Source organism: Mycteria americana, chromosome 7 (assembly GCF_035582795.1).
Source record: "Mycteria americana isolate JAX WOST 10 ecotype Jacksonville Zoo and Gardens chromosome 7, USCA_MyAme_1.0, whole genome shotgun sequence".
NCBI classification, from domain to species: domain Eukaryota; kingdom Metazoa; phylum Chordata; class Aves; order Ciconiiformes; family Ciconiidae; genus Mycteria; species Mycteria americana.
In genome coordinates this window covers 27,443,318-27,469,959 of record NC_134371.1, presented here as the reverse complement: position 1 = coordinate 27,469,959, position 26,642 = coordinate 27,443,318, and the positions used below count along the sequence as shown (strand labels likewise).

Sequence of the window (26,642 nt, the reverse complement as noted above, 5' to 3'; positions counted from 1 at the left end):
AAACTCAGACAGGAAAATCTTTATGGAAGTAAAAGAAAAGAAGAAATATTTAGTCTACTATAGTAATTAAGAATTGTATTAAAGTCGGGTAGAAGACCTGCTGAAAGGGCAATCATCTTGTGCCTATACTGATAGACCTGCAGACTATTATCTTGCTTGTTTCAGAGAAGAGAAACAGGAACATTAAACATGGTTAGTGTTGTGGTTTAACCCCAGCTGGCAACTAAGCACCACACAGCTGCTCACTCACTCCCCCCTCATGGGATTGAGGAGAGAATTGGAAGGGTAAAAGTGAGAAAACTCATGGGTTGAGATAAAGACATTTAATAGGTAAAGCAACAGTCGCACACACCAGCAAAGCAAAACAAGGAATTCATTCACTACTTCCCATGGGCAGGCAGGTGTTCAGCCATCTCCAGGAAAGCAGGGCTCCATCACACATAACTGTTATACCTGCTGACCAACGCCCAGCCGGTCCCCAAGCAGCAATCACTACCCCCCGGCCAACCTCCCCCAGTTTATATACTGAGCATGACATCATATGGTCTGGGATAGCCCTTTGGTCAGCTGGGGTCAGCTGTCCCAGCCGTGTCCCCTCCCAACTTCTTGTGCACCCCCAGCCTACTCGCTGGTGGGGTGGTGTGAGAAGCAGAAAAGGCCTTGACTCTGTGTAAGCACTACTCAGCAATAAAGAAAACATCCCTGTTTTCTTTTGTGCTGTTTCCAGCACAAATCCAGAACATAGCCCCATACTAGCTACTATGAAGAAAATTAACTCTATCCCAGCCAAAAACAGCACAGTTGGTATGAATGCACTTCAAATGAGCAGCATCATCTCTCTCATTTCAAGCCCTAGGAGGCTTAAATCACTAAAAAACTTCAGCTCAAGCTGTGATGACTCAGCTGAAAGTTATAGAAATAATGAGCTGAAAAGGCTTAAAAAGCAAGAATTGCACTGGCTCTGCCTACATTACAAATTCTAACACTGTTATGAACCTGTTTAACTGTGGTTGCAGAGGATACATCTAAGTACATCATAGTAAATATGCACATCATTTATTAGTAAATAAATGCTGTTTAGTGAACCATATTCTGCAAGAATCTTTACAATGCAACGCAGGCATTTTAAAATTAAGGTTATTACTGTTGTGAAAGCATATCTTTCTTAAGGCAACCCTGATGACCCTGCTGTACTCATTCACTCACATAAGGTGAAGACAATCTGAAACATAAGCAATTGTTTTTTGTCTGAATTCATATATTACAGATCATGTAAATGTCTACAGCTTCCAACAAGCACTAGTCCTCTTCCAAAATGACTCCTGAAGGAAGTTTCAGATTCAGAGAGGCCTCACCTCAACATGCCATTGCTTTCCCAGAGCATTGACCACTCGTCCCTCAATGGGCCTGCGGCAGGCTCCACAGATGGGGATTCCCATTTTGTCGTGGCAGGGCAGGCAATACAGTTCTCCCTTCAGTTCCCGGGCCTCAGCAGTCAGCTCCTTCCTGAAAACACAAACATGTCCCTGAAGTAACAACACCAAGTGAAGCTCTTTAATGCCCAAGATGAAGTTTCGGAAGACTAAACTTGAAAGTTAACATACTTTGGCAACATTCATGCTACAAATGCAGAGTCATTAAACTAAGCTAGTGAACTGTAGTTATTATCAACTCATCTTTCTAAAATTGCTTTCTCAGTTTGCCAGACAAGGGAACATATGTGGAATATCATGTCTTCGGCCAGATACTCTGGCAGAAATATGAAATGTGCTTACATGGAACAATGCAGTGTCATGCAAAGACTCAAGCTATCTTTGAATGGGATAGCTCCAGTACGACGACCATCCTAGTAGTGCTCAGCACTGAGCCATTTACTTTATTCTTCAGCACTGTTATCCATTCTAGGGCAGTGCTGTGCTCCAATTACACTGCCTTCATGGTAAGTAATTCAGGTCAGACAGGTATCAGCATAGTAATGGACTGTGCCAGAAGACTGACACAGCTCACCAAGTCATCTTTTTTTTCTATCCAGGAATGCAAAGTGAAACTATTTTGAATAGCCTGGCAACAGCTATCTTCGGACAACACTATTATTGTAATCTGCACACAGCCTTTCAGGTAAGTTCATACCAAGGAATTATTTTCATTTTCAGTATAAACCAGTGTCATTCAAGTTTAAGATAGAAGAACATTGAACGGCAAAATAAAACTAAAGTTCCTGTAGGCTTTCCAAATTTCTTTCAATTTCTCCTCACACAATTTCTGTTTGTTCAACAATGTGAAGGCAGCAATGTTTAGGCCTTGGAAAGGACTGCACTGCTGACTGTACTGTTTGTCTCTCTCCTTTTTTGTCAGAGTTTAGAATATGAGAACATACCCACAGTGGGTGCAGTTGAAGTGATCCGGATGGTAGGAATCATTCCTAAACATCAGAGGCTGCTCATCAATTATCAAGTGGCACTTCTGACAGATGTACTTGCCCAGTCCCTTAGCTTTTTCACGGTTATGGCATGGCCTGCACAGATGCCTGGTTGAACAAAGTAAAGAAAAGAAAATATTAAGAAATTCTTTCTCCTAAAACAACGTACACTGCATGCTGTAGGATGTACTTTATGTAACAGAAGAAGTGTCTTCCGAGGTCAGACTAAACATAATTTAGTTTAGTATCCCGTCTTTCACACCAGTTGCACAGAAAAGAATATGTGGATAGGGCAGTCACAGAGTTGTATTTCCTTAGAATACTCCTCCAACATTCACTGATTTATATCCCATCAGGGATATCGCCCTGTCATTCTTCTAGGTATCCTTTCCAGTTCTTCCAGGTCCTTTTTGAGAGGTGTACAAGGAAAGGTGGCAACACCCTCTTTCTATTACTAACTATGGGATCCAGCCATAACAGGGGCATTACAGCACTGGGAAGGAGTTGAGGACAGTGAATAAAAAATATTAAACCAAAGCACATTGCTTGAATGCCTTTACTATGGCTGGATTCCTTAGTCTTCAATAGCTAGGACAAACCATTGAATAGAGACCACTGAATACTAGTTCTTCTGCCTACAAATTCCTTTTAGTCCTAAGTTAAAGAAAATAAAGAACTATGCAATTTTGCAATTTTATGTGGTAAATGTAACTGTGTTCCTATCACATGTTCTAGAACACATTACAAGTACAGTCCTGAACAGGTAGATAAGCCAAATTTCTGCTAGAAAAGCCTGGGCAAAAGCATAAAATGATGGAATCCACCAGCTTTATCCCAATATTTAGGAGCTCTGAGGAGAAGCTATTCAGTTTACTTGCCTATTACCTACCCCTCTAGCTGCAATGCTGCAGGCTGGGAATAATTTATGATAAAATGAAAATGACAGAGGAATGACTTCTGTGGGTTTCTTTGTCACAAAACTGACAAGCCTGCTTAATTCTGTTCACTATATCACTATGTGAAACATTTGCTGAGATTTACAGGTCATTCTCAAAAGACATCAGACAAAAGGAAAAGTTCAAATGGAAAGGGTAGATTTATGGCTGAAGTAGTGGGTTCTTTGCAGGGCCCCTTCCAAAATTCTGCTGTGATGAATCACTTACCCTTAGATCTGTAAAATGGGGATAAGAATACAACACAGATGTTGTTGTGAGACCTCAAACATTTATGACCCTCAGCTGGCAGGCGCCTGTCTAAGTGCTAAGTATCATTATTATTCTCTCCAAATCAGAGTCCTCCTGTCAGCAAGTGTCTCTCTCCAGGGCTGGAACTACTGTCTGCCCAGACGGAGTCCAGAAAAAGCAGACAGCACCCCATTATAAGGAAACATGCAGCTGTGCTCATCTCAGCATAAAGGCATCAATTTTATTCGGCACTGTCAAATGCAGAGTAATTATATAGGGCAGGACATAGGGACCCTGAAGCAAGTGTCCTGAAAGAGACCCCTCTCATTCAGCTGAATAAGATGCCTTCAGCCATTTGGACTGATAAACTATTATAAACCCCTCCCTACTCACAAACCCTCTCTGCCGTCCCATAGACCCTCCTCTATTGCAAGCAAAGGGAAGTGTTGGACAGGCTAAGCTGTTACCATAGCAGCCGCCCCTCTCCCTCTCCCCCTCCCCACTCCCACCATTATGGAATTATCCCATTCTGAAATGTCCTGTTGTGTCTATTAATACCAGACTTCCCCCAAACAATGCTTCTCTCCACCCTCCTAAAATAATCAGGGGACTCCAAGAAGTCTGTGTTCACGGCTGGGAGTTCAGTAGCAGCCTTTAGTAAGCACCATGAACACTGGAATATTCATACAGTATATTCATATCTATAACAGCAGCAGCAACACCAGTGCCAAGAGCTCAGCTGGGATGAAGACTGCTTTTCAGTGCTGGGGTGTCCTCTCCCCTGCTCTGTTGTGTGACTGAGCTGATAATGCGCTATCAGAGCTAGAAGGACACTATATAGAGGGGCTCCCCTCTACCCTCAGCAACTCTGCAACTGTGTGCTCTTTTTGGATCATCTTGTTGTTTTCACTGTTGCTGCTTCTGTTTGGTTTGCTGTCATCAGGAGGAGTTCCTTGATATTTTCCCCAAAAGGACCCTATACTCCACCCATAGGACTGCACTGTAAAGAGGTAAGAGATGAACTTGTTAGTAGAATAATGAAGGAGCTTTCCTAATGGCATTTGTTTTAGCTGGTGTCAGTGAGGTGGAAAGACACACACACAGAGGTAGATGAATATAATGGAAATGACTGAAACTAAGAACAGGCAGCATTTTTTGAACTTCAGAGAATAATTTCCTCACTCTTCTTTACATTGCTCCTCCAAAACATAAAAGTTTTCGAATTCTGTACCTAATGTACATCCATTTGTGCCAGGAAAACTGACAGTTGTATGGTATGTCCAGTGCCCTCTAACACTGCTTTGGTGCTCACAAGAAACAAGTATTTCAGCTGAAGGGTGGGAAGCTCAGCAGGGAGTGATTTGCTGGAGAAGAAGTTCAGTCAGAAGTGGACTATTTCTAATGAAGAGTACTTTCAGTGAAAGATAAGAGACACTCCCATTTGACAAGAAACTACAACCATAATCATAAAAAACCACAAACCAGCATAATCCCAAGCCAGAAACTGTTCTAGCTGAGAGCAAGAACAGGAATTTCTGATATCCACTACAAACCCTAACATACACTTCAAACTTATCTGCAGTGGGCATTATAACAAAAGCTCCAAACTAGCCAGGTAACTAACTTATGATGAGCTAAATACTTCTTCTGCTTATTAATTGTTTCATTAATGATAGAGCATCTGCTGAAAGAGTAACCAGTTTGTGTCTATATTGACAGCCTTGTGGATTGTTATCTTGCTTGTTTCTGAGCAGAAGAGAAACAGGGCATGAAATACGGTCAGTGTGCATGCATTTCAAATGAGCAGTGACATCCCCATTACAGCTCAGCCCTGGGAGGCCTGGGATAATGACTCATTCCAGAATAGTGCTCTGTTTAGCAATACGTAAATCACTCAATATTCGTACAACATCAAGAGTGCAATCCAAGCGGAAAGTATTGGACAATGAGCCAGACTCCTAAAGGAGTCTTCTGTCTGTGGAGTCAAAGCCTCTTGCACCATATAGCTTAGCACAAACTACACATTCTAGGTCATTTGGGAAGGTTTCTAGTTTGCTCTTAGCATTCATACAGACTAGTACAACAAGCTTTGCAGGACTTTTGAGTGATTTTTTGTAAGCATAACAAACCAAAAAGAAAAAACTAAACACATTTATTTTAAATTGATAGGATAAAACCAGGCAAAATAAAAGTGGAAGTGTAAATAACAGCAAAGGGCTTTCCACATTGTCTACAGAACACACTGTCAAAGAACTATCACTTTTGTAAAGTTGTAGCATTTTGTTCAAAACATATCAATTCTAAAAATAAGCTCAACAACTAATTCTAGTGACATGTCAGCTTTTTTCCTAACCTACTCAGGTGCCACACCAAAATTTTCATGTCAACAAACAGATCTGTAAAAAAAATTTAAAACTTGATTAAAATTCCCTCCTAATTTAAAACCTAAACAAAATTAGGAAGAGGCCCACTTCCCTTCTCTATGATTTCTGACCACACAACAAAAAATACCTTCCTTCACCTTGCTCTAAAAAGTAAATTAGGTAACAGCAGCTGTCCCATGAAGGCACTCAAATGAAAAGACTGAATCTATTTCAATTTTATCATTAGTTCTAAGCCTCTCCCTTCCTGACACTAACACACTGGGCTTTTAGATAGCTCTGACATTCTCCTTTCTACTCCACCCCACAGTATTTTGCAGTAAAAGCATGTCCAGATAGAAATCAATGGCAGACTCAACGCTGCCATCAGTGAGGACAGAACTCTTTGAGTTTTAAGTCTTTGCTATTCCAAGTCTGGCACTGACACTCAGCTGAATCTGAATCCCAAAGATCCTCCTTAGGAAATCAGCTCAAATAGAATCAGATCAATGTTGATCAATGTGCTAAACCCCTAGTATTTAGCTTGTAAACAGGGAAAAAGTCTGCTTACTGCTTCACTTCCTGAACTGATTTAAATCATTATCATTAAGACAAGAGACAACCCTGTCTGTTCCATTAGACAATCCTTGCTTCTGCCTTTTCAGCTGATCCAAGCCAGCATTTACTGCTTTCTCAGTGGTGTCACAACTGTGTCTAGAGTAATGCTTAGCCATCAGATCACCCAATCACTGACAAGTGTGTATATAAAGATCACCCAATGACATTTTTCACAGATGAAAAGCATATTTAAACAAAATCCCCAACACAAAAAAAGGCTACATGGCCAGATCAGGAGATAGGTACCATTGTAAATTAACAGCCAGTAAAAAGGCATGGTCTCATCATACTTCTCCTTTGGTATGCAATAGAAAAATACATATTTAAACTAATTCCATCCAGGGAGGACAAGTATTTGAGCATTCAACATTACTTTCACATACAAACTTCAAAATCTTGTGTTCAAAATTACTTGCAGATTTTACTTTGTAGGGGACAAATAAACACTAGAAACAAAAATTGTGGGATCCTCTGCAAACCCAGGAAATTCACACGGAAAACTGCAACAGGGAATTTTCCTTTTGTACATGAAAGCAAGATTTCACATGTATCTTTATAGATAAAATGTCTCTTGGAAAAAAGGGCTGTACACTCTCCTTGCACATGCTCTTCTAGTAATTCCAAGATAATAATTTGTTGCCATGTTTAGGACTACAAAGAAGCATGCAGCTGGCAGTAGGCAGTGAGTACCCATACACTCAAACCTAGAGCCTTTTTTGTGCCATAAACACGCAGGGTATCTAGGCAATGCATGGAGTAAGAAGGCCCCTCTGTGGCCATATGAAGAAATTTCAGTTTCTGAATTTCATTCAGTCTCCCTTCTGTTGACTTTTGTCTCTTCAACTGTGAACTAAACAGAAGTGGTCCAGCATATTAATCTCTAGCTATTGTAGTTTTCTGTCCACCTGAAGGTGACAGCAGCCAAACAGAAGATGGTAATTACCTTGGAATTTCGTTTACATTTTCCAATATATTGGTCTGTTCTTAATCCCATTTCAGTTTCTCGATTAGCCACCAATATTTTTAGACATCTGAATAATCAGTTCTGTTGGGAAGCTGGATGCATTGCATAATGCCTCAGATCAACTGCCTAATGATGAAAGATTTCAGCACATAGCATAGCTTCTGCCCGAGACTAAAATTTTTGCCTAACGATGTCAGCAACCATCTTAAAATTTTAATCTCAGTAGAGGAAAACGGATGTATTTAAAGATGTATTGAATATTATGGAGAAATGGTCAATCAGTACAAAATGCAATGGTGAGCACGATGGAGGTACTGCTGCACATACTGTAACAGGAAACTGGAAACTCAGTCTGCCTGCATTTCCCTACCACCTGTACCCACAGATGAGAAATGTATAAAAAGCCATGGGTAGGTGTCCAGAAAAATCTTACCACTTTTTGTTGATGCCGTTCAGGACCCTGCAGACAACAGAGAGACTGGCAAAGCTAAGCTCAGTTTTACTAAGCTGCTACTTGGAAAAGGCCCTGGATAAGCTACAGTGGAGTTCAGGCTTTTGAGGGAGGAAGAGAGAGTTATGCTGGGAGAAGAAGAAAGCTGCAGGGAAAGATGACACTTTGACAAGTAACCGACAGCATGGGCATTACTAATAATCTTTTTTGAGTCAATTCAGCTCTTATTGCTGAATGAGATGCTGCTACTCATCTGAACAGTCTCCTCCTATATTGGAACTAGATGCATTTGCCTTAAATACAGGACTTCAGACTAAAATAATTCTCAAAAGATTTTCAGGAACCCTGCGTTTTTTTTAATAGCAGCAATACCTGACCTGTCTTCCACCTCTTCTAGGAACAAGACAGATCTTCTAAGCTAGGTCACCTTACAACAAATACCTGTGCTCAGAAAAGCTGACTCATTAGGAGCTCTTCAGTCCTGAATCAGGCTTTCAAATTAAACATAGCGAATATTTTCTAGCTAGATATACAGAACCCACTTCTACTCTTCCATTAACCAGACATATAAGCATTTCACTATTCTGTTATTCAACTGATCTCAGCACAGGTTGGGGACAAGCTCATAATCAGCTAGCTAGCTAGCTCTTTATAGTGGTTCCTTCAACAAGAATTAATGGTCTGGAAAACCCAGCCAAGCAGGAGGTATTCAGAATTTTAATATAAGGGTTTAAACTCAAACTGACTTGTCATATTACATACCAATATTAGCACACAGGAGACATCACTGATTTCCACGTGTGTTTTTTTGGGTGGGTTTTTTGGGTTTGTTGGGGTTTCTTTCTTCACAAAACCAGGCTCTTTTGTAATATACTGTCTCAATTCTTTCAGGTTTGGGGTTTTTTTTCTTCAAAACTGTGGTGAAAAATGAATGGCCCAGCAGATCCCTCAAGCCTCCTCTTCAATTGCTCAAATCAATCAAATTTCTCTTTGGAAACGTCAGAGCAATGTGGCAAAGAGACACACCTTGAGAACATCCTTTTTGCCACTTTCTACTTCCTGGACTTCATCCTGGCTTTTGTTGGCAATGCCCTGGCTCTTTGGCTTTTCATCCGGGACCAAAAGTCAGGCACCCCTGCCAACATTTTCCTGATGCATCTTGCTGTGGCTGACCTGTCCTTTGTGCTGGTACTTCCCACCCGGCTGGTGTACCATTTTTCTGGTAATCATTGGCCATTTGGTGAGATCCCATGCAGACTCACTGGCTTCCTTTTTTATCTCAACATGTATGCCAGTATCTACTTCCTTATGTGTATCAGCGTTGACCGTTTCCTAGCCATTGTGCACCCTGTGAAGTCCATCAAGCTGCGCAGGTCTCTTTATGCCCATTTGGCATGTGCCTTTCTATGGGTTATAGTTGGGGTTGCAATGGCACCTCTGCTGCTCAGTGTGCAGACAGTCGAGATGAAAAACACAACGGTCTGCCTGCAGCTCTACAGAGAAAAGGCATCACGTCACGCCCTTGTGTCCTTAGCAGTGGCATTCACCTTCCCTTTTGTTACTACAGTGACTTGCTACTTATTAATCATCCGAAGCCTGAAGAGTGGGAACAGAGTTGAGAAACACCTGAAGGAAAAAGCTATCAAAATGATCATCATGGTCCTGATGATCTTTCTGATTTGCTTTGTACCTTATCACGTCAATCGCTACATTTACATTCTCCATTACAATGGGACCAAAACTTCCTGCGAAACACAGCGTATTCTAGCCCTCAGTAACCGCATCACTTCCTGCCTCACGAGTCTAAATGGTGCCTTTGACCCAGTCATGTATTTTTTTGTAGCTGAGAAATTCCGTGAGGCTTTGTGCAATCTCTTTTGTGTTAAAAAGACTGTAATGTTGCCTCAAACATATGAGGGTAAGACAAATGAAAGCTCACTAAGTGCTAAATCTGAACTGTGAACATGACTCTTGTCACTGCTTCAACTTAAGAACTCTATTCCACCAACTCTATTCCACCAAAATCAGCTGAGAGCACAAATGTGCAGCGAGATAGTCCACCCAGAGTCAAACTTATCCTGAGAAGGGAAGTTCTGTTGTTTTTATGGGATTGCAATTAGTAAGAACCCCTCTAACAACAAAGATCACATGTTCTCGTCTTACTGAAACTGCAAACAGAAGTACAGTTCTACTGATTTCCAAGATGTGAAACTGAGGGCTGAACACTTAGGAATAGGGAAGGGAGCAAAGAGGCTATTAAACAGACATTTTGGGGGGAAAAAAAAGGAAAAAAAAAAAGAACTTAATTCCCAAAGCATTGAGCAATGACTCTTCCTCTGCACAATGCATACAGCCTACTTTAAAATTTTATATTGTGCCAGCAGTAGAGATCCACTCGTAAGATAGACCTGCCTGATGAAAAGACAGCATGCTTGCACATCTTGTTCAAGTCTCCGAATTCAAAGCGTTTATATGTAGTAGACAGAAAATTGGTACTAAATGGTGGCAAGAAAAAAAGACCAAAATGCTGCAATGCACCCAGTTTGGACTGGAATTAAGACAGGACTTATAATTTTTTTTACTTCTTCCCAGCATTCAGAGCTGGAGATGAGCACTAAACTTCACACTACCTTTTCTATCTGCCCTCTGCCATTGTCTCAAAGCTGCAGACAGAGGTTGGACAACATTTACCACACTGCCTTTTTTATGTAGTTCCCTGCAAAACATTAGATATCCTGATAACCATCAAACTAAAGAATGGAAAAAGGCTGTTTAGGAATACAGCATTCATCTTTACTACATATCGAATCATAAAAATATGAACCCAAATGGCAAAAGTGAAGAAAAGTAAGCATATGAAGAAGTGAAGTCTACTTTTTCCAGAAGAGATTCCTATCTTTGAGATGTTTTACAATTATTTTTTGTGACTTATCTAGCAAGACTATTCCTTCACTATGGATAAAGTAGGAATTATCTTAACTATCCTCACTGATACAAATTGCATCCAGTGCAATACATCTGGAAATGGCAGGCAGACTAGGGAAGACCAGGTACAATGAGAAGCAGGAAAAAGAAAACAAGAGTTTCCAATAATATTTAATAGAAGACTGCTTCTATGCTATGGAGATAAATATTATAGGAAATCACATGACAGATTAATTATATTTTTTATGTACAGATACATACACACGCATAGCCCTTTTCTATGCTTTTGGGAATGAGCTCCTTACCATTTTAGATTTGGTCCACAAATTATGAAATCAAACATACTTTATCTTGCTTGAACTGCTTCAATCCTGTTTTCCCAAAACACCCTACGTGCTATCACAACAGCCCATTCTAACAAGCTTAGGTGTCAAAAGAAAATCAATTATGCCCAATGCCAAAAACTAAGGCACAGAAGTTGCATGCAGGATGGAAGAGAAGAGGGAGTTGAGAGGACTCCCTGCTGGACAGGGTACAAGTATATAACCTTTCCTTTCCTTCTTCACCATTTAGATAGTGAGAATATAAACTCTAGAAAACTACTAGGCTTTGCTCAAAACACATGAAAGCCTGAAATTAACTATGAATTGTGCAACACTGTGTGCTAACTGCTGGATTGTTTTATTTTCTTATCATGGTATGCTTTTGTACAAGTTCCCTTTTATGTTTTTATTTACTTCTTAATTAAATACATTAATCAAACTTTAGGACTCATTTTTATATTTTGGTATATAAAATGAATGATTTCCAAAGACCAGGGGAATCACATGCTGAACAGGCTTTGCTGTAATCCTCGTGTTATTCTCTTGGCCTTTTGCTATATGTTGATTTCCTGCTCAGCAGCTTACTTGATAAATGTGCCTGCCCAGGACCACATAATCCCTTTTTCTCACTTGCTATTCAGCTTTTTGCCTGAAATCCCTTTCTTTTCCAGAACCCATCCACTAGCTACTAAAATTTGAGTTTCTGCTTTCTACATGTTTCATTGGATGAAGAACACTGTTCTTCATTCAATTTCCCATCTCCTAACAGGCTATTCCTTAAAGCTGCTTCTGTACCTTTTCAGGCTTTACCTCTCAGTGTACAATTAACTGACCACTCTCAACATCTCACTACTGTATCAGTAACATACTGATAAAACTTTCAGAGCTCCTGCTCTATCTTACCTGCCAGCATTCTTCACAAAACCCAGGTCAGCAAGTGCTACATCGCAGAGCTCACAGCGGAAACATTCTGGGTGCCAGTTATTGTTCATTGCCTTGATAACACGCCCAATAATGAACTCACCTGCAAAAGGAAAGCAACACCTTTAGATGCATGCAGAAAACAGTCTTATCAAAAGTCTACTGCCCTCCATAATCCTTCCACTTTTAATTCCGCAAGAACTATTACATTCTAACTTTGAAAAAAAACCCAATTATTCCCACAACCACAATACTCCAAACCACTGCTGGTATCATGCTTTTTTCCCTCCAGAGCTCCTGCTCCTTAAAATGACCTCAACAATCCCAGCCCAGGGCTGGATGTCACTGCAGTGGTGGGAGGTCTGCACAGCCCTGTAGCTGTTACCTGCAGTGTTGACATGCACCACATCTTACCACATTCCCCGCAGCAAGGAGCAAACAGCATCTGAAAGTCATGCTCGCAGTACTTCCGACCTTCAAACTGTGAACAAAACAAGAGAGAAGGAGCCCTCATCAATAACTGAACTACTCTTACGTCTTGATAGTTCAGCATGATTTTCCATTGAAATGACCAATTAGTCAAGGTCCGTCAAGTTTTCCAGTTGCAGCCCCCATCACCTGTTTTTAAACTCCTAAGTATTTTTCTTATAGAAATATCCAGATATGACTTCAGCCTCATGGTGAATTTGCATAGCAAATAGTTAAATTAATAGCAATGCTGCTACAAGACAGTAAAAATCTTGAAGTGTCCAAAGCCCTTTTCCTATAGTTGGCTGTAATTTCATTTTTGCTTTAGGGTTTTTTACTCATGTAATTCAGAACTACTCCTCCTACACGGGGCTAAAACTCACAGCAAATTAAGAACGCAGCATGTTTAAAATAATGTGTTATTCAAAATATGTGCGAACACATATTCTGTAAAAATATTTCAACCTCATTTTGAAATGGATTCACCAATTTCAGTTGCCCAGGAACAGTTTGGTACAAAATGTCTAAAAATAAAGACAAAAATACACTTATGTCTAATGAAATATTAAGAAACATTTTCTATTTTCTTTTTGAAATGCCTCTTACCCAAAGAGCAAGCACACAGTTTTTGTTACTGATGTATAGGAAGGAGTATGTGAGAAGAAAAAAAAGGAAATTAAGTTGGAAGCCCCTCAAAAAAATAGCAACAAAGGTTTAGGGCTAAGAAATTAAACATGCAAGAAAGATGGAAATTCGTATTTCTGCCAGAATTGTCACCTAATTCCTTGCATTTTAATGGAGCTATTTCTCTTCTCTTACACATAGTATGAGACCTCACCTCATAAAAAAGTCCATCTGGGAACTGACGAAAACACTGAGCACAGACAAAGCAGTTTTCATGATAGAGCTCCCCATTGCTGTTCACAATCCTCTCTGCAGGATCAAATCGAGTCTGGCAGCGTTCACATACTGCATTTGCAAGAGCATCAGACATATTACTGGAATAAAGACAAGAGTAAGAACATGAGCAATGTCACAGCCAATCACATGAGTATAATCATATCCAAGCTTCCCCAACATCTATGAACACAACATTTCCACTGCTTTAAACTCCCTTTTACATGAAAAAAAGACCAATGAGTCAATTCAGCACTGACATCAGTTAGAAATAATGTTCTTGCAACTCACACGCAGCAGAATGAGCTTATGTAGCAGACTTGCCTATTGCACATTTTTGACTGCTTCACCAGTCTTTCACTGCATTATGTCATCCTGCTAATAGTTCATACCAAATATCCACAATTTTAAATAAACCAGTAGTTTGGAGAGCAGCAAACACAACGATCCTGACTTCTTGGGACTTCTGGTCTCAGGATGCGCACCTCCGAGGATTTTCTGATGTGTAATAAGCCCTGATATCCCACTGCAGTCTCCCCTTCACTGTAGGAATTAACAGGGCATTTCCCCCTCTACACAGCAGCTTATGTGCACAAGATTCATTGGAAAATAATTGCATACAATGCTTCTGTCTTCCTGACAAATTAGTTGAAACTGTCAAACTGTTAAAAAGGTATGGGAAGAGAGAAGTCTCTCTGGCTGGCTAGGCAAATACATCAGCTTTATTTCCTCAGAAAGTGAGGCTAAAAAACCCCCAAAGCCACACTCACAAATCGTGTAAAGGACGTTTGCTCTATCTCCCCTAAAATGCGAAACTACCCTAACCTCTTTCACAAAATTTTCACACTTGCCATCGTGGTAATCTAAGTTCTCTATACACTAACAGAATGCAGTTTTAAAATCTCACATCACATGTCCAAACAGGGAGGGAAAAATTATAAGGAAAGAGTTTCCATTTCTTGTTGCAATGCAATCTTGCTTTTAACCGCAAGACTATCCAATAATATAAAAATTCAATATTGTTACACTTTTAGATATAGAAAAACTATTTCATGCCTTCTGGACACCTTCTGAATTCTATGATTGGAAAGACAGCAGTTTTATAGGTGGGAGTATAAAAAATTTCCAGCATGTTAAAAATCTCTGAAATATTTGTGTAGTCATTTTCCTGAAGCACATAACATGTACATAAAATTATAGATGGCTTGGTTTAAAAGTTTTTTTTCTTTCTTTTTATATTCAAAGCTACTTTGAACTGAATTTCCATCGTTAGTGTTACTCTACAACCTGACATGCTACTTTCCACACCTCTTCATAGAGAACAGTAATTCAATAAGCATGTGCCAGTAGCAGAAGATTCTCTTTCCTCTGGTCAGAGACACCCCTACAAAAACACGCCACCATTTGTATTCCAGGGCTTTGTGCTCTGAGCGCAACCAGAACAAGCAGGCAGCAGTGCAGGCAGCAACCTCACACTCCTGAGGCAACAAAAACAGCCCTGTGCTTCAGCTAGCTCAGCTGAGCCAAATGTATCGCATCTGCAGCCTGTAGAAACATCCTATGCTGTGACCTGGTGTGACCGCTCAGTAAAAATATACTTTATTTCTGCCACTGCAATTCCAAGGGTGGCAAAGACCAAGGGAGCTGGTAATAATTTCAACGATGTAGTATTGATTTAGCAGAAATTTGTTACAACTTGTCTCCTTACTGCAGTACGAAGGAGCTTTAAAAAACAGACATGGACCGGAATTATGGACAAGCAGGAAATCCTGTAATATCATAAACTAGAGATCATAGGTTAAAGAAACATTTTTATCCTGACAGAGTACCAAAAGAATAGGTCAACACAAAACCATCAGCATTTGCAGCAAAGCCGAGAGACCTAATCAGCTTAGTTTTCAGTAGCCACTCTTTCAGTTACATCATACACATTTGTATCAGGACTTGAAAACATAATCTCCCCATCAAGTCTTTTTTCCCTCTTGAAAAATTTGATGCCTGAATTCCAAGACTTGAGCTAGCCAACAGCCATGATTAAGAAAGCCTCATGTCAACATCAGTGAAAAATCTCCTCTGGATTATGGAAGAAAACGGGCAAAACACCATTCCAGCGAGTCTCAGTTTCCTACACAACATCAAGTATTACACCCTACACACTAACAACAAAGCATGATCTAAGGTTGTGTTTATTGGGTTTTTTGCTTTACAAACATGGAATCAACATTTTAAAACTCCTCATTTTTTTTTTCTTTCTCCAAATTGAGCTTAACAGCACTCTAGGGAAGGAACAGTACCCATCACTGCCACTACCAACTACCTGCTGGCTGAACTCTGCAAGAACAGAGCTGCCACCTAGACAACGGCAGCATGCAACAATTACAGGCTGCAATCTCCACAGCCATGTTCCCGTATGAAACACAGTGCAAGATCACGAGAGTGACAGTTCACACCAAACACTATTGAATATACTTATCCCGGGAGAGATTCTGACACAAGTCCCATGGCTGTGTTGGTGAGAAAGATAATGAAGATGTAGGGACTCACTCATAAGAATAAGGCTTTCAGGAGCTTTCATTTTGAAACCAGCATTTGAGGGCTGTCAAGGCGGAGTAACCCCACAGTAAACCCTACCTTTTAAACAATATAAAAATCTATCAGGAAATTGAAATTCCTAGTGAAAGTCAAACGCACTATTGTTCTGTATTCTCACTGTCTTCCCTTAGCATGAAGTACAATTTTGGATTTAGTTTTTAACTCTCAAAAACCTAATTTACCTCATTCATTTGCAAAAGCAAGAGAACATCAAGAGTCCCAAGAGTTTATTTACCATTCTGCTGATGCATCATGATGCAGAAGGTCCAACTCCTAGCTATGGAATTTTGCTCAAGATATTCAAATACCATTTTAACAACAGAATATGATATGCAGTGAAAAATCACTAATGATTTTGCAAAACAGCATAGAACAAGCACTTCAAAAACTTGGAAGTGGAAAACATTAAAAAATTTTCAGAATGTTTGAGCTAGAAGAACTTAGTTGATGCTGACAAGATTTCCTTAAAAGCATAAGAAAGATGATTGTCATACAGCCTGAGCTGTCCAGGAAATGCCACAATGCAAATGAGCTAATGATTGTGACTTGTTACTCACACATAAAAAAACCTGTACACAAAATAACACAGTTCTCTGCCTCAGCTATAACCCAGTTGAAATTTGTTGGGGAGAGACATACAGGACACAACTAAATCACATATCAGCTCTTGACCAGTGTGTCTCCTGTAACACAAACCAGCAGCTGTGGCTCTTTGATAATCATAGCTCGAGTTTTATCTCTCTGCTCTCTTTTCATTCATGACTTTGCATCAGTTTTTACTTAAGACATTTTATTCTTTTACACTCAAGCTAAAATTTGCAACTTCTGTATTGCCCTAAAGATATGACTTTGCTTTTATTCAAAAGTTTTACTTTCACGTATGCCATAGTTTCTTAATCTACTCAACTACACATCCCTGTGTGCCCTCTTCATTACGCAAAAACAAGCATTTTTTCAACTAGTTCAAGGTTAAAATCAACCAAGGCTGGAAGGGGGAGGGAGGACAGTTCTAATTCCAACCAATTTTATGATTCAGTTTACTATGCTGCTGCAAAAACACTTCTGCCAGCAGCATGGGGAGAGGAAGAGCAACACCAAAACCATCCTTTTGATGGTGGTGCCAAGAGTGACCACGGAAGTTTGACTTGCTGGGTCAACTGTAAGATATTTAGATCTGAATCTTTCCCACAAAGGACAGTCCCCAATATGGAGTGCTTCTTGTATTCTGTTTGCTCACTGATTTTTTGCAATTCGGTAAAATACAGAATCTTCCTCTGTTATAACAATAAACTGGTGACACAAAGACAGGAAAGGCTATTAAAACATGACCAGCTGAACATCCTGAAGTTATCCTGTCCTGTGCAAACCCAAAAAATACCAGTGCTCAAACAAAGCTTTTTCCAATCTTTCACTATTATGTGCCATATCTTTAACAAATTATCTCTGTCAAAGTACCTAATTTACAGAAATTAGTTATTTACCATTATAATTAGGTGCGGGTTTCTCATGCTTTCACTTCTCAGAATTATTTACTATAAAGTATCAGCATTGCTCTCAAATTGAAAAAAAAAAAAAAAAAAAGGAAAAATTCCTTCTTTATAAGAAGTGGAAGTTAACTGGGAGACCCATTCTGTGCCACTGGAACAGGTACTATAGAAAGATTTGAAAGCATTTTACCTTCTTATATCACTAAAGTCAATATGGATCTATCCTCCAAAAACAGTGGTTTCATATATATTTGGACTAGCAAATGTAATATTTTTATATCATATTCTCATACATATTCAGGAAATTGGGTCTGTATTACTACAGGAAAAAAAAAAGAGTTGGACTTAAAATACCAAGAAAGCTGGCTAAAATGCTACTGCTTCTACACTGTTACCTCCTTTTTAAAACATCTTTCCACAGGGATCTAGTACTGGTGGCAGGTTGAGGAAATAAAACCAAATCTAATACTTGCACTGCTAAGAGAGTAGAACAGAAGCTCCAGCCTTTGCATCAGTAGAATTCAGTATCCTAAACATGGATGCAAGATAAAATGAACCAGACAACTAGACAACCAGGAGAACAGATGAACAGTCTCAGACTCTTATCAGGTCCAAGAAAGGAACTGCAGGTGCAAGGAGCGCTTCTGTCAGAAAAGCCCAGTGAAAAAAAATCCGTTTTCTTTAATTGGTCTCAAAAGCTTTTTGTTTTTAGTGTCAAAGAGAGTTCTCCTTCATCACAATGCTGAATGAAGAATTACTTCAACACAGAGATGACCAAAACCCTTACAGATACTACAAAAAGAAAGGAAGACAACATCTCAAGATACAAGAGCCGAGGGCACTGTCCAAACCTCAGCAGACAGGCACCGTACCTATGCTAGGGAATCCTAGAAATGTATTCTCCGCTTATTCTGGTCTACCAGTAGAAACTAGTGTATACAGAAGATATCACAATATGGTAACATTTACATAGTCATTTCTAGTATGTATACACACATGGATGCCTAGAATAGGGAAAAGTCAAAAACCTAGAAAGCTATCACCACTTGTGCATATCATAGATGCCAGTAATCAAGATAAAAATCAGAGCACTCCAGGAGAGAGGCTTCTTCCCATCCCCATAGCATGGTTGAGGATTTGTGGCTTTAAGTCCTTAATGTTGACAAAGACAAAAAAAACATTTGCTGGGACAATACCAGACTTTATGATTCATTTCACAGATACTGACTAATACAAAGAAAAAAGAAAGAGGAAGGGTATCAGTTCATGAACTTCTGCTGAAAAACAGCCCTCAACTACCCTAGCATTCTTCCAAAATCTCTTCACTGCAATTGACTTTTATCTGGACAACTTTCCCAAACTGATTTAACTTCTTTAAGATTATTATTAAACTTGTCATAAAATGTTGGAGAAAAAAAACCCCTCCCATTTGTTCAGTGTATGATTTATTGTGCACTTGATAAAACTATGTGCATAGCTTAACATTTTCAGCATTTCTCCTTCTGCTTGCATTGAATTTTCAGTTCATTCCCTATTTAAATATTTTTTCAGCTGGCTAAGTAAGAAATGAATAGTGTTTCTCTCAGCATATCTTCCTCAACCATGCAGCCCCCAATGTCTCAATGAAATAAACACTTTTTGTTCTTATTTACTACACAGGGATAACCAAAATTAAGAAAAACATACAAATGCAACTCATAGTCACAATATGGAAAAAAATCTTTATGGCTCCTCATCTTTCCTTGGCCCACCAGCAACAGCAATTTGCTATTAGTAGAAGCCAGAGGTTTAAAAAAAAATTCCACTCTTCACACATTGCAGCTGAGAACAGAATACAATGTCTGTACAGATGGCCTGCAGGGGAAGCCACAATCAGGTAGACCTTTGAGACCAGCATCAGCAATGAAAGTCTGTTGGTATTCACACAGAAAAAAATCCTATGCCACGGGTACTTAGTAGCCCTTCTCAACACAATGCAATGCCTATTTCCAGTAAACCATGACCAATTACTTGAAGAGACACACATTTAGCAGTGTTCACTCAACCCAGGGAAACATCAACAACATAAAGAAACGTACAGGTTTTAAACAGATTATACCTCTTACACAGGAAAAACACCCTTTTATTATCAAGCATGTACCACTTCACTCACAAGGTCTATTTGATAAATGACTTCTTACACACATTTAAACTTTCTCTTTGTCACTTCCATTATCTCAAAGGAGCTAAAATGTGATGTTTGTTTACCAGCACTGATGAGACAGATCATTCCCAAATGTGTTCATCAACTAGCAGCAACACTACTTTTTGGATTGCTCTCATTTGCCTGAAGAAAGGACATAAACTATTAGGACCTATCAGGAGGGAGAAGCAAAAATTATCAGTAGCTCAAAAACTGTGGGTAAAATACAAGTAAGTCAGGAGACAAAATTCCCAAATAGATTATAATCTTCAGCAAATATGTGGCTTTACGCTTACTTTGGTTCGAGAACTATATTGTGAAAAATGTATTCAATTTGCCTGTCTAGACACTTTCCCCTTAAACCACTCTGCCAGGTGCAAAAATTATTTCTCCCAAACCCTCCTGGCCTTATTAAAAATTCTGCCAGCATATAGTTTATACGCAAGCATGGTCTGCCTTGCTCTATACACGCGTCACCACAGCAATACATACACAGGCTCTCTCCTTCAACACAGCACAATATCAGCCCGTGAGCATCCTCCCATCTAGCACCATACCCCTGTAGTCCTCGTTGTGCTCGGCTTCAGAGCGAGCTCCCCGCCCCACTCGACTTACTAACGTGCCCAAGTCCGATGCAGTACATTTGGAGAACCATTACTGTCAGCATTGCTATGCCAGTGCTGCCCAGATCACCTCCTCTAGCAGCCTCACACAGCACACTTAATAGCATAGGTTTAAAAAGAGAGATCTCGCACAGATAAGCATTTTCCAAACACCAAGCTCCAGCTCCTGAAATCTAGCTGACATAGAAGGCAAACAAGAACTAACCTTGTTCTCCAAAACCATACTAGTGTAGTGCTAAGTACTATAAACACGTTGTTGAGAAAAGGGCATTATTTCTGCATAGCGGATTAGGTACATCTATTTAAGAGAGAGCTTTAAACTCTAATTAAAAAAAAACCAAAAACAAGGCTTGAAAAATCTCTGTCATGTTTACAAACTCAGAAAAAAATTATTAGAAATAATAATTGGAAATCATGGGAAAAAATATTGTGCCTTCACCTTCTTTCTGGAAGGCTCTTACAGGTTACGATGAAACACAGTTAAATAGCTGAAAGGAAACTACATTTTGACAATGTGAGATGACTATGCCTGGGCATTTATTTCCTCATCCTTCCTATCTTCAGTTCACACTCTGTTGTTTGTGTTCCATTGCTGCTTTTTCAATGCTTATTTTCTTTTCTCTCACAGGTCCCTTGTATGCTTCTCACTCTTCCTGAACAGCATCCTCCCCACCCAACGGCATCACCATTTCTTTCACTACCTTCTTACTCCCCTCCTCACTGAATTCTCATGCATTCACACCCACAACTTTGTGTAGGAAAAACTGGAAATTTACCAACTAACTAATAGCTATAGGCTAAAAGGAAAATAGTGGGAAAAGCAGAGTTCTAGTGAGGAATCCACAGCTCAAACTGAGAAGCCAAATTGATTGCTCCATTACACGTAAGCATCAGGTATATCTCCTGCTAAGAAAAGACTGAAATTCGAAACTTCTGACTGCTAGAAAAAATCTCCTCTCCTGCATGCTCACTGCTCTCCCCAGTGACACAGACTTCAGATCCCATATTGCTGCTGCAGCTCACAGTTCTCCCAAAATGCAAAAAACTAAGTTTTATTTAATTCCTGTTAATTTCTCTCCTGCCCAAAATTAATTTCAATTAAAATTGAGAAGTAAAATTTTAATCTGAAGCACAGGAAAAGTAATGATCAAATGGAATTGTCTGGGCAGATTTAAGAAGCTTTGGTTGACGTGTTTTAAATAATCTCAAGAAGCAGCTATACTTGAAGCTTCAGTTTCTGCTGGACTGGAGTTATGTACAAAAACTAAAATCAACTAGCTTGCTATTAACAGTATAGGTGAAAAAATGGACTATTGATCCCTAAAAACCAAAGAACAGTAGAGTTTTATCAACATTTTGAAAAATTACTGCGTTTCACCATTTCTTTATTCCCACAGTGCCTAAATACTTCACTGTTAACAACACCAGCACTAATGTTGGTTCTGAACAGCCTAGTACAGTGCTTTGAAACGGGAAAGGTTCTCCATTGTTGCCTTCCTGTTATTGTTAAAAACTGAAAGCTTCCTCATCAGGAAAGTCCTTTCCTTCGTAATCTACTTGGAAATTAAAATAAACAGACTTCATCCCCTCTGACTGTGTGCAGACAATTCCCGCTTTAAATAAAAAAGCCCCACCACCAAAACCGAACATCTATCAAATCCTGGAAAATGCTTCAACAATACCATTCCCTTCATCTCAGAGACATACCCACGTATCCCAGCTGCTGTATCTGTCCTGTTGCTCAGGAGTGACCCTGTGCCACTTAGCCGATCCTGCCGGCGTTGATAAAGTTTGGAGGATGCCAGCCCCCGAAGTCGCAGGCCAGCCATGGCACCCAATGCCACTGTGAAGGGGAATGCAGAGAGACAACTAGAGCGAACGCCAGCAACACTGATATTCAATGAGTCACCTTCCTTTTGGGAGTTGCCTTTACATTTTAGAAGAGCTAAAGCAGGATGCATAGACCCCTGCTCAGGCATTGTTTCTTACAATTCGTCTGCCATTCTGCTACAGTCTTAAGGATCAGACAACCTCTTTCCTGTATTCCACTAGTAATTAGCTATTTAAACCAGCACACTAGGAGTCTACATCAGCAACTCATTCTGTGTTAGACTTGCAGAATGTATCTGCATAAATTTTGTAAGTGAGATTAGAAGAAAAATCCCGAGTCTTCATCTAATTAATCCACTTAATTCAAGAAGACTTTCTGATCAAAGCAACAGAGAAATACAGAAAAGCAAAATAGATTACTAGATCTCTTGACAATGAACGCTTTAGTTTACTGCAGATCAGTATCTGACCCTGGCATCTCTAAGGTAGCTCCCTGCAGGCTGCTGCATCACACAATGTCTTAAGGATACTGCAAACAACAGAACTGTTCCTTCCTTTTGGATAAAGCATGTTCTAAGAAACAAAACCATGAAGACTTTTGCTCTCCAGACACACTCCAGCCTGCAGAAGTGGCACGCAGCGGAGGGTCAGGAAGCAGAGAGGAGGAACATACTTGGCATTCCAGCCTCCAGAGCTCTCTGCTGGGAACTGAACAGGGCCTTCAAACAGGAGTTCGCCCTTTCTACTACTCCCCCTCTCCACCCACCCCTGCAAGAGAGAAAGAGGATCACACAGCACAAATGGCTCGGGCCCGGTGTAGGGGGGGAGAAAGAGTAAAAATCTGAGAATGCAGAAGTCAGTTTTTAAGAGAACAAAGGGAAAGGAGTGGAGGACGGGAGCATCTGAGTCAGTGTCATTTGATCAGTATCGCCATGAAAAGCATCTCAAGAGTCATTACCTACAAATTATTTTTTAGTAAATTATCAAAAAATGAGGATTTTTGTAGCATGAGAGTGAAATATATTCCATGACTACAGCCTGGCAAGCTATAGAGGAAAAAAATGAGAGAAGTGTAAGTGGTGACTTCATAAGCACTAAATTAGTATTAACCAGCAGAGATCCCTTCTGTCCTTTAAAGAAAAACAGAAGGGTTTACTGGGACCCAGCAGAACAGGCACAAATAAAGAACGCCATACTTTCAAAACGAGAAATCAGTAACCTCAAAATCTACAATTCACCCCACATTTCATTGGCAGTTTCAGGCTCCTGACCTCTGACAGCAATCTGCCACTATCATATCCTTCAGATTGCACGTGTGCTTTATCCATTTCTACTTTGTGATGTAAATGGAACAGAAGAAGAAAAATGTCCTCCACACTGGGTGTTTTTGCTGACCTTTTAAATTTTAGAGCAATAAAACACTTTTAAAATTTATTACTAAATTACCTTTTTACTTTTAGCACAAAGCAAAATATTAAATCACCACAACATTAATCTTTTTTAACCTTAAGCAATCTGGCTAAAAATCTCCTTCCCTCTCAAACACCTAAGCTTTTACCCTTCTGACTCATACGACATGATTTTATTGGTTTTCAAATAACCACTCTTCCACAGAAAAGTATGACTCTCTTCTTCAACAGGGAAGATGAAGGGATTGAAGGAAAAAAACATCAAAACAATAACCATCCTGTCTTCTCATTCCTCAACATTATCTCACTCACTCCTTTCTTGCTGCCTCGCAAATAAAGAGTGAAAATGCATGGTTTTGTTTTTCTTTCCGTCTTGACAGATCACTTTTAAGAGACAGGGTCAATGCCAAAATCTTACAGCTGGTTACTTTCTGGGCCAAAGCAGAGAAGAAAGCAGCTAGACTTCTTTCTAGCAGCTAGCTAGGTCTCCTTAGAGAAGCACCTCTATGTCCCCAGAACAGACTACTAAGGACCTTCCAACAAGTTAAAATTTATCTAGAGAGCCTCAGAGAGCAGATTTAGATGGAAAGATAATAAGATTAAAAACACATTTTTCAACCCAGAAGAGTAGAAATGGCTGCTTATAACTCAGAGAGATGAGACATCTCTTGGTTTGATGCAGGTACTTTCTAGTCAGCGCCAAGAACCTTTCTTAATATTATCGACCTTTATACTCCCTCCTCCTCCTTCAAACCATTTTACTAGCAATTGCTTCATAAAATAGAGCACATGTACAGCAGCAGCTCTCTACTGAATTAAAAAGCATCTAGTCAAACGCTAGCCTAATCAAAAATAATATACTCTTATTTCTTACCTCAACTGGATTAGGAACAATCAATAGCGTATCTGTAAATGCAGCTGTTCTTCTTTTGTTGACTGCAGGAAGTACATAGGCGTATCCAGATCCCAATTAGACCAATTATAGTGATAACAAAAATGTCTTACAAAAATAATTATGCCCTGAAACATGCACTTAGGAAACATTTTTCCTTGGGCTTTGTATTAGATTAATTTGTAAAGGCAATATAAAACAGCACAGGCATTTTTTACTTTCATGTTTTCTAATCAACACCACAGCAGTAAAGTCTTAAATTATCTTCAATTCTGGTTTATTTTCTACTTTGGGCATTTGACAATGTTTTGTTCACTGGTCATTCCCTGATCCTCTTTCTTAGGAATAAGCCATCACAAACAACAAAGAAGACACGGCAAAACATAGTCGCACCCCCCCCCCCCCCAACCAACAAAAACACACACACCCCCAACCCCTAACAATCCTCAAAAAGGCAAAAGTAAAAATGGAGAGATGGAACAAACACATCAAATATAAATTATAGAAGCAGTTTTCACTTATTTATTGGTAAGGAAGTACCACAGCATACTTCTAAAGGCACCAAAAATCACATAAATTGTATTTCTCAATGCTGCAAATATAGAAAGGCTGCTTAGAAACATTATCTCTTATACAGAGTTTATTTCCAAATGTAGTTAAACAACATGTAACTTAATAAAACTAAAATACATATAGCTCTAATTTCTTTCTGTCCTATTATCTTTGGATCTTAGCTGGAACAGATATATTCAAAGAAAGGGTGATTTTTTTTTTTTTAGTTAACAGCATCCCTTTAAACCACAGACTGCTCTTGAAATTAGGGACTGTAACAGCCACTTTAGTCAAGACACAGAGAAATAAAATAGCTCAGCCAAGATGTGGCAGTCACAATTACTATTTGCAAATAAATTCCAACGATCTACTTATCAGTTTTCTCTAACAAAACACGATCCTCACATTGTAACAATGTAACTCATGATAGAAGAAGGAATAGAAGAAAGAAGAATAGAAGAAAAATACTATTTTTCTTCTACTTCTACTTCTAGAAGACAAATAACTTCTTCTTTTCTTCTTCTTCTATTTTTCTTCTTCTATTACGAATAATGCATCAGTAATCATAGTACCTAGAAGTGAGTCCTTTTGTGTTTCTATTTGACAAGAAAGGTGAAGTGAAAAATAATAATGTGTCAGCACTTCATGTTCTCCAGTCTTCCTTGCTTTAACACACTGTAACACAACAAAATCCTTCCCTTCCCTTCCTTGTGTCAACAGTTTCAAGACCAGAGGCACATTTATGTCATGTTTCTGGTTCTGGAAGGTTGCCATGGATCGATATTGTAGGGATGCTCCAGCTGTGAAACAGTTCATCTCCTTCCGGAACCCTGAAAACGCTGAATCTCAAAAGCTGGAGAACATTTGATTACATAATGTCAACAGATTTTTTAAGAACTACCATGTAACAAACATTGAACAACATCTGGCCACAGTTCAGTAGAGTGACCTGTAGGTGGATCTAAGGAAGTAAGTTCTCGATGCTGAATTCTTTCTAATGACTTAGGAGTTTCTCCCAGCCTGAAAACAACACTAAGCATGGTGCTTGTCAAATGGCATCAGTCATGCAAGGTGCTGAGCAGTGCAATGTTTCACAGACACGGAAAAGTACAGGTTTTGTTCTGCTGGGAAACTGCTACCCTAAATGGATTATACTATGACTGAGGAAAAAATCAGCTGAATTACAGCTATGATAAACGTCTCTGATAGAACAGTTAATCATTAGAAATTTTCACAGCTGACAAACTTTCCAGGACAAACATTTCTGAAAACATTAAATAACACTTGCATTCACTTTTCAAAAGCTAAGGCCAAGGACTGCTCATTTTAACAACCCTCTGAAGTACATCTGAGGAAAAGGAGACAGAAATCCTGCATTACTTTGAAGAACTGCACACTCTGCAGTGTCTCAACTACCTTGGAACTCTCCACCAAGCCTCATGCTTCACGTCAGAGCTTCTCACTGAATACAGTGTTGTACCTTAACAGGCAGGTTTCTGAGGAAGCACGGGAGAGAAGACAACAAGGATCACTGTCCACAGGCAT

At 39.5% G+C, this 26,642-nt stretch overlaps 2 protein-coding genes across 4 annotated transcripts in view; one reads left to right on the top strand and one right to left on the bottom strand.

The window, feature by feature from the left end:
• LIMS2 (LIM zinc finger domain containing 2) overlaps positions 1-26,642 on the bottom strand; it is a 36,655-nt gene that overhangs the window by 6,912 nt on the left and 3,101 nt on the right. For 2 of the 3 annotated variants that reach the window (XM_075507488.1, XM_075507486.1), the window contains 5 exons: positions 13,472-13,631; positions 12,580-12,646; positions 12,148-12,268; positions 2,378-2,527; positions 1,356-1,506 (listed from right to left, as the gene is read on the bottom strand). In XM_075507488.1, the coding sequence (XP_075363603.1) occupies positions 1,356-1,506; positions 2,378-2,527; positions 12,148-12,268; positions 12,580-12,646; positions 13,472-13,627 (645 nt within the window). In that variant the 5' untranslated portion in view covers positions 13,628-13,631. Of the gene's footprint in view, positions 1-1,355; positions 1,507-2,377; positions 2,528-12,147; positions 12,269-12,579; positions 12,647-13,471; positions 13,632-22,121; positions 22,247-26,642 lie in introns of those variants that run through there. The other variant, XM_075507487.1, reaches the window with a different exon arrangement.
• Positions 8,903-10,794, top strand: GPR17 (G protein-coupled receptor 17). Its single transcript, XM_075509172.1, has one exon. The coding sequence runs from the start codon at positions 8,924-8,926 to the stop codon at positions 9,956-9,958; it is 1,035 nt and encodes a 344-aa protein (XP_075365287.1). The 5' UTR covers positions 8,903-8,923; the 3' UTR covers positions 9,959-10,794.

What these genes read in the sequence shown, in the direction of transcription:
- GPR17 (XM_075509172.1), top strand. Translation starts at nt 8,924, where the DNA reads ATGAATGGCCCAGCAGATCCCTCAAGCCTCCTCTTCAATTGCTCAAAT.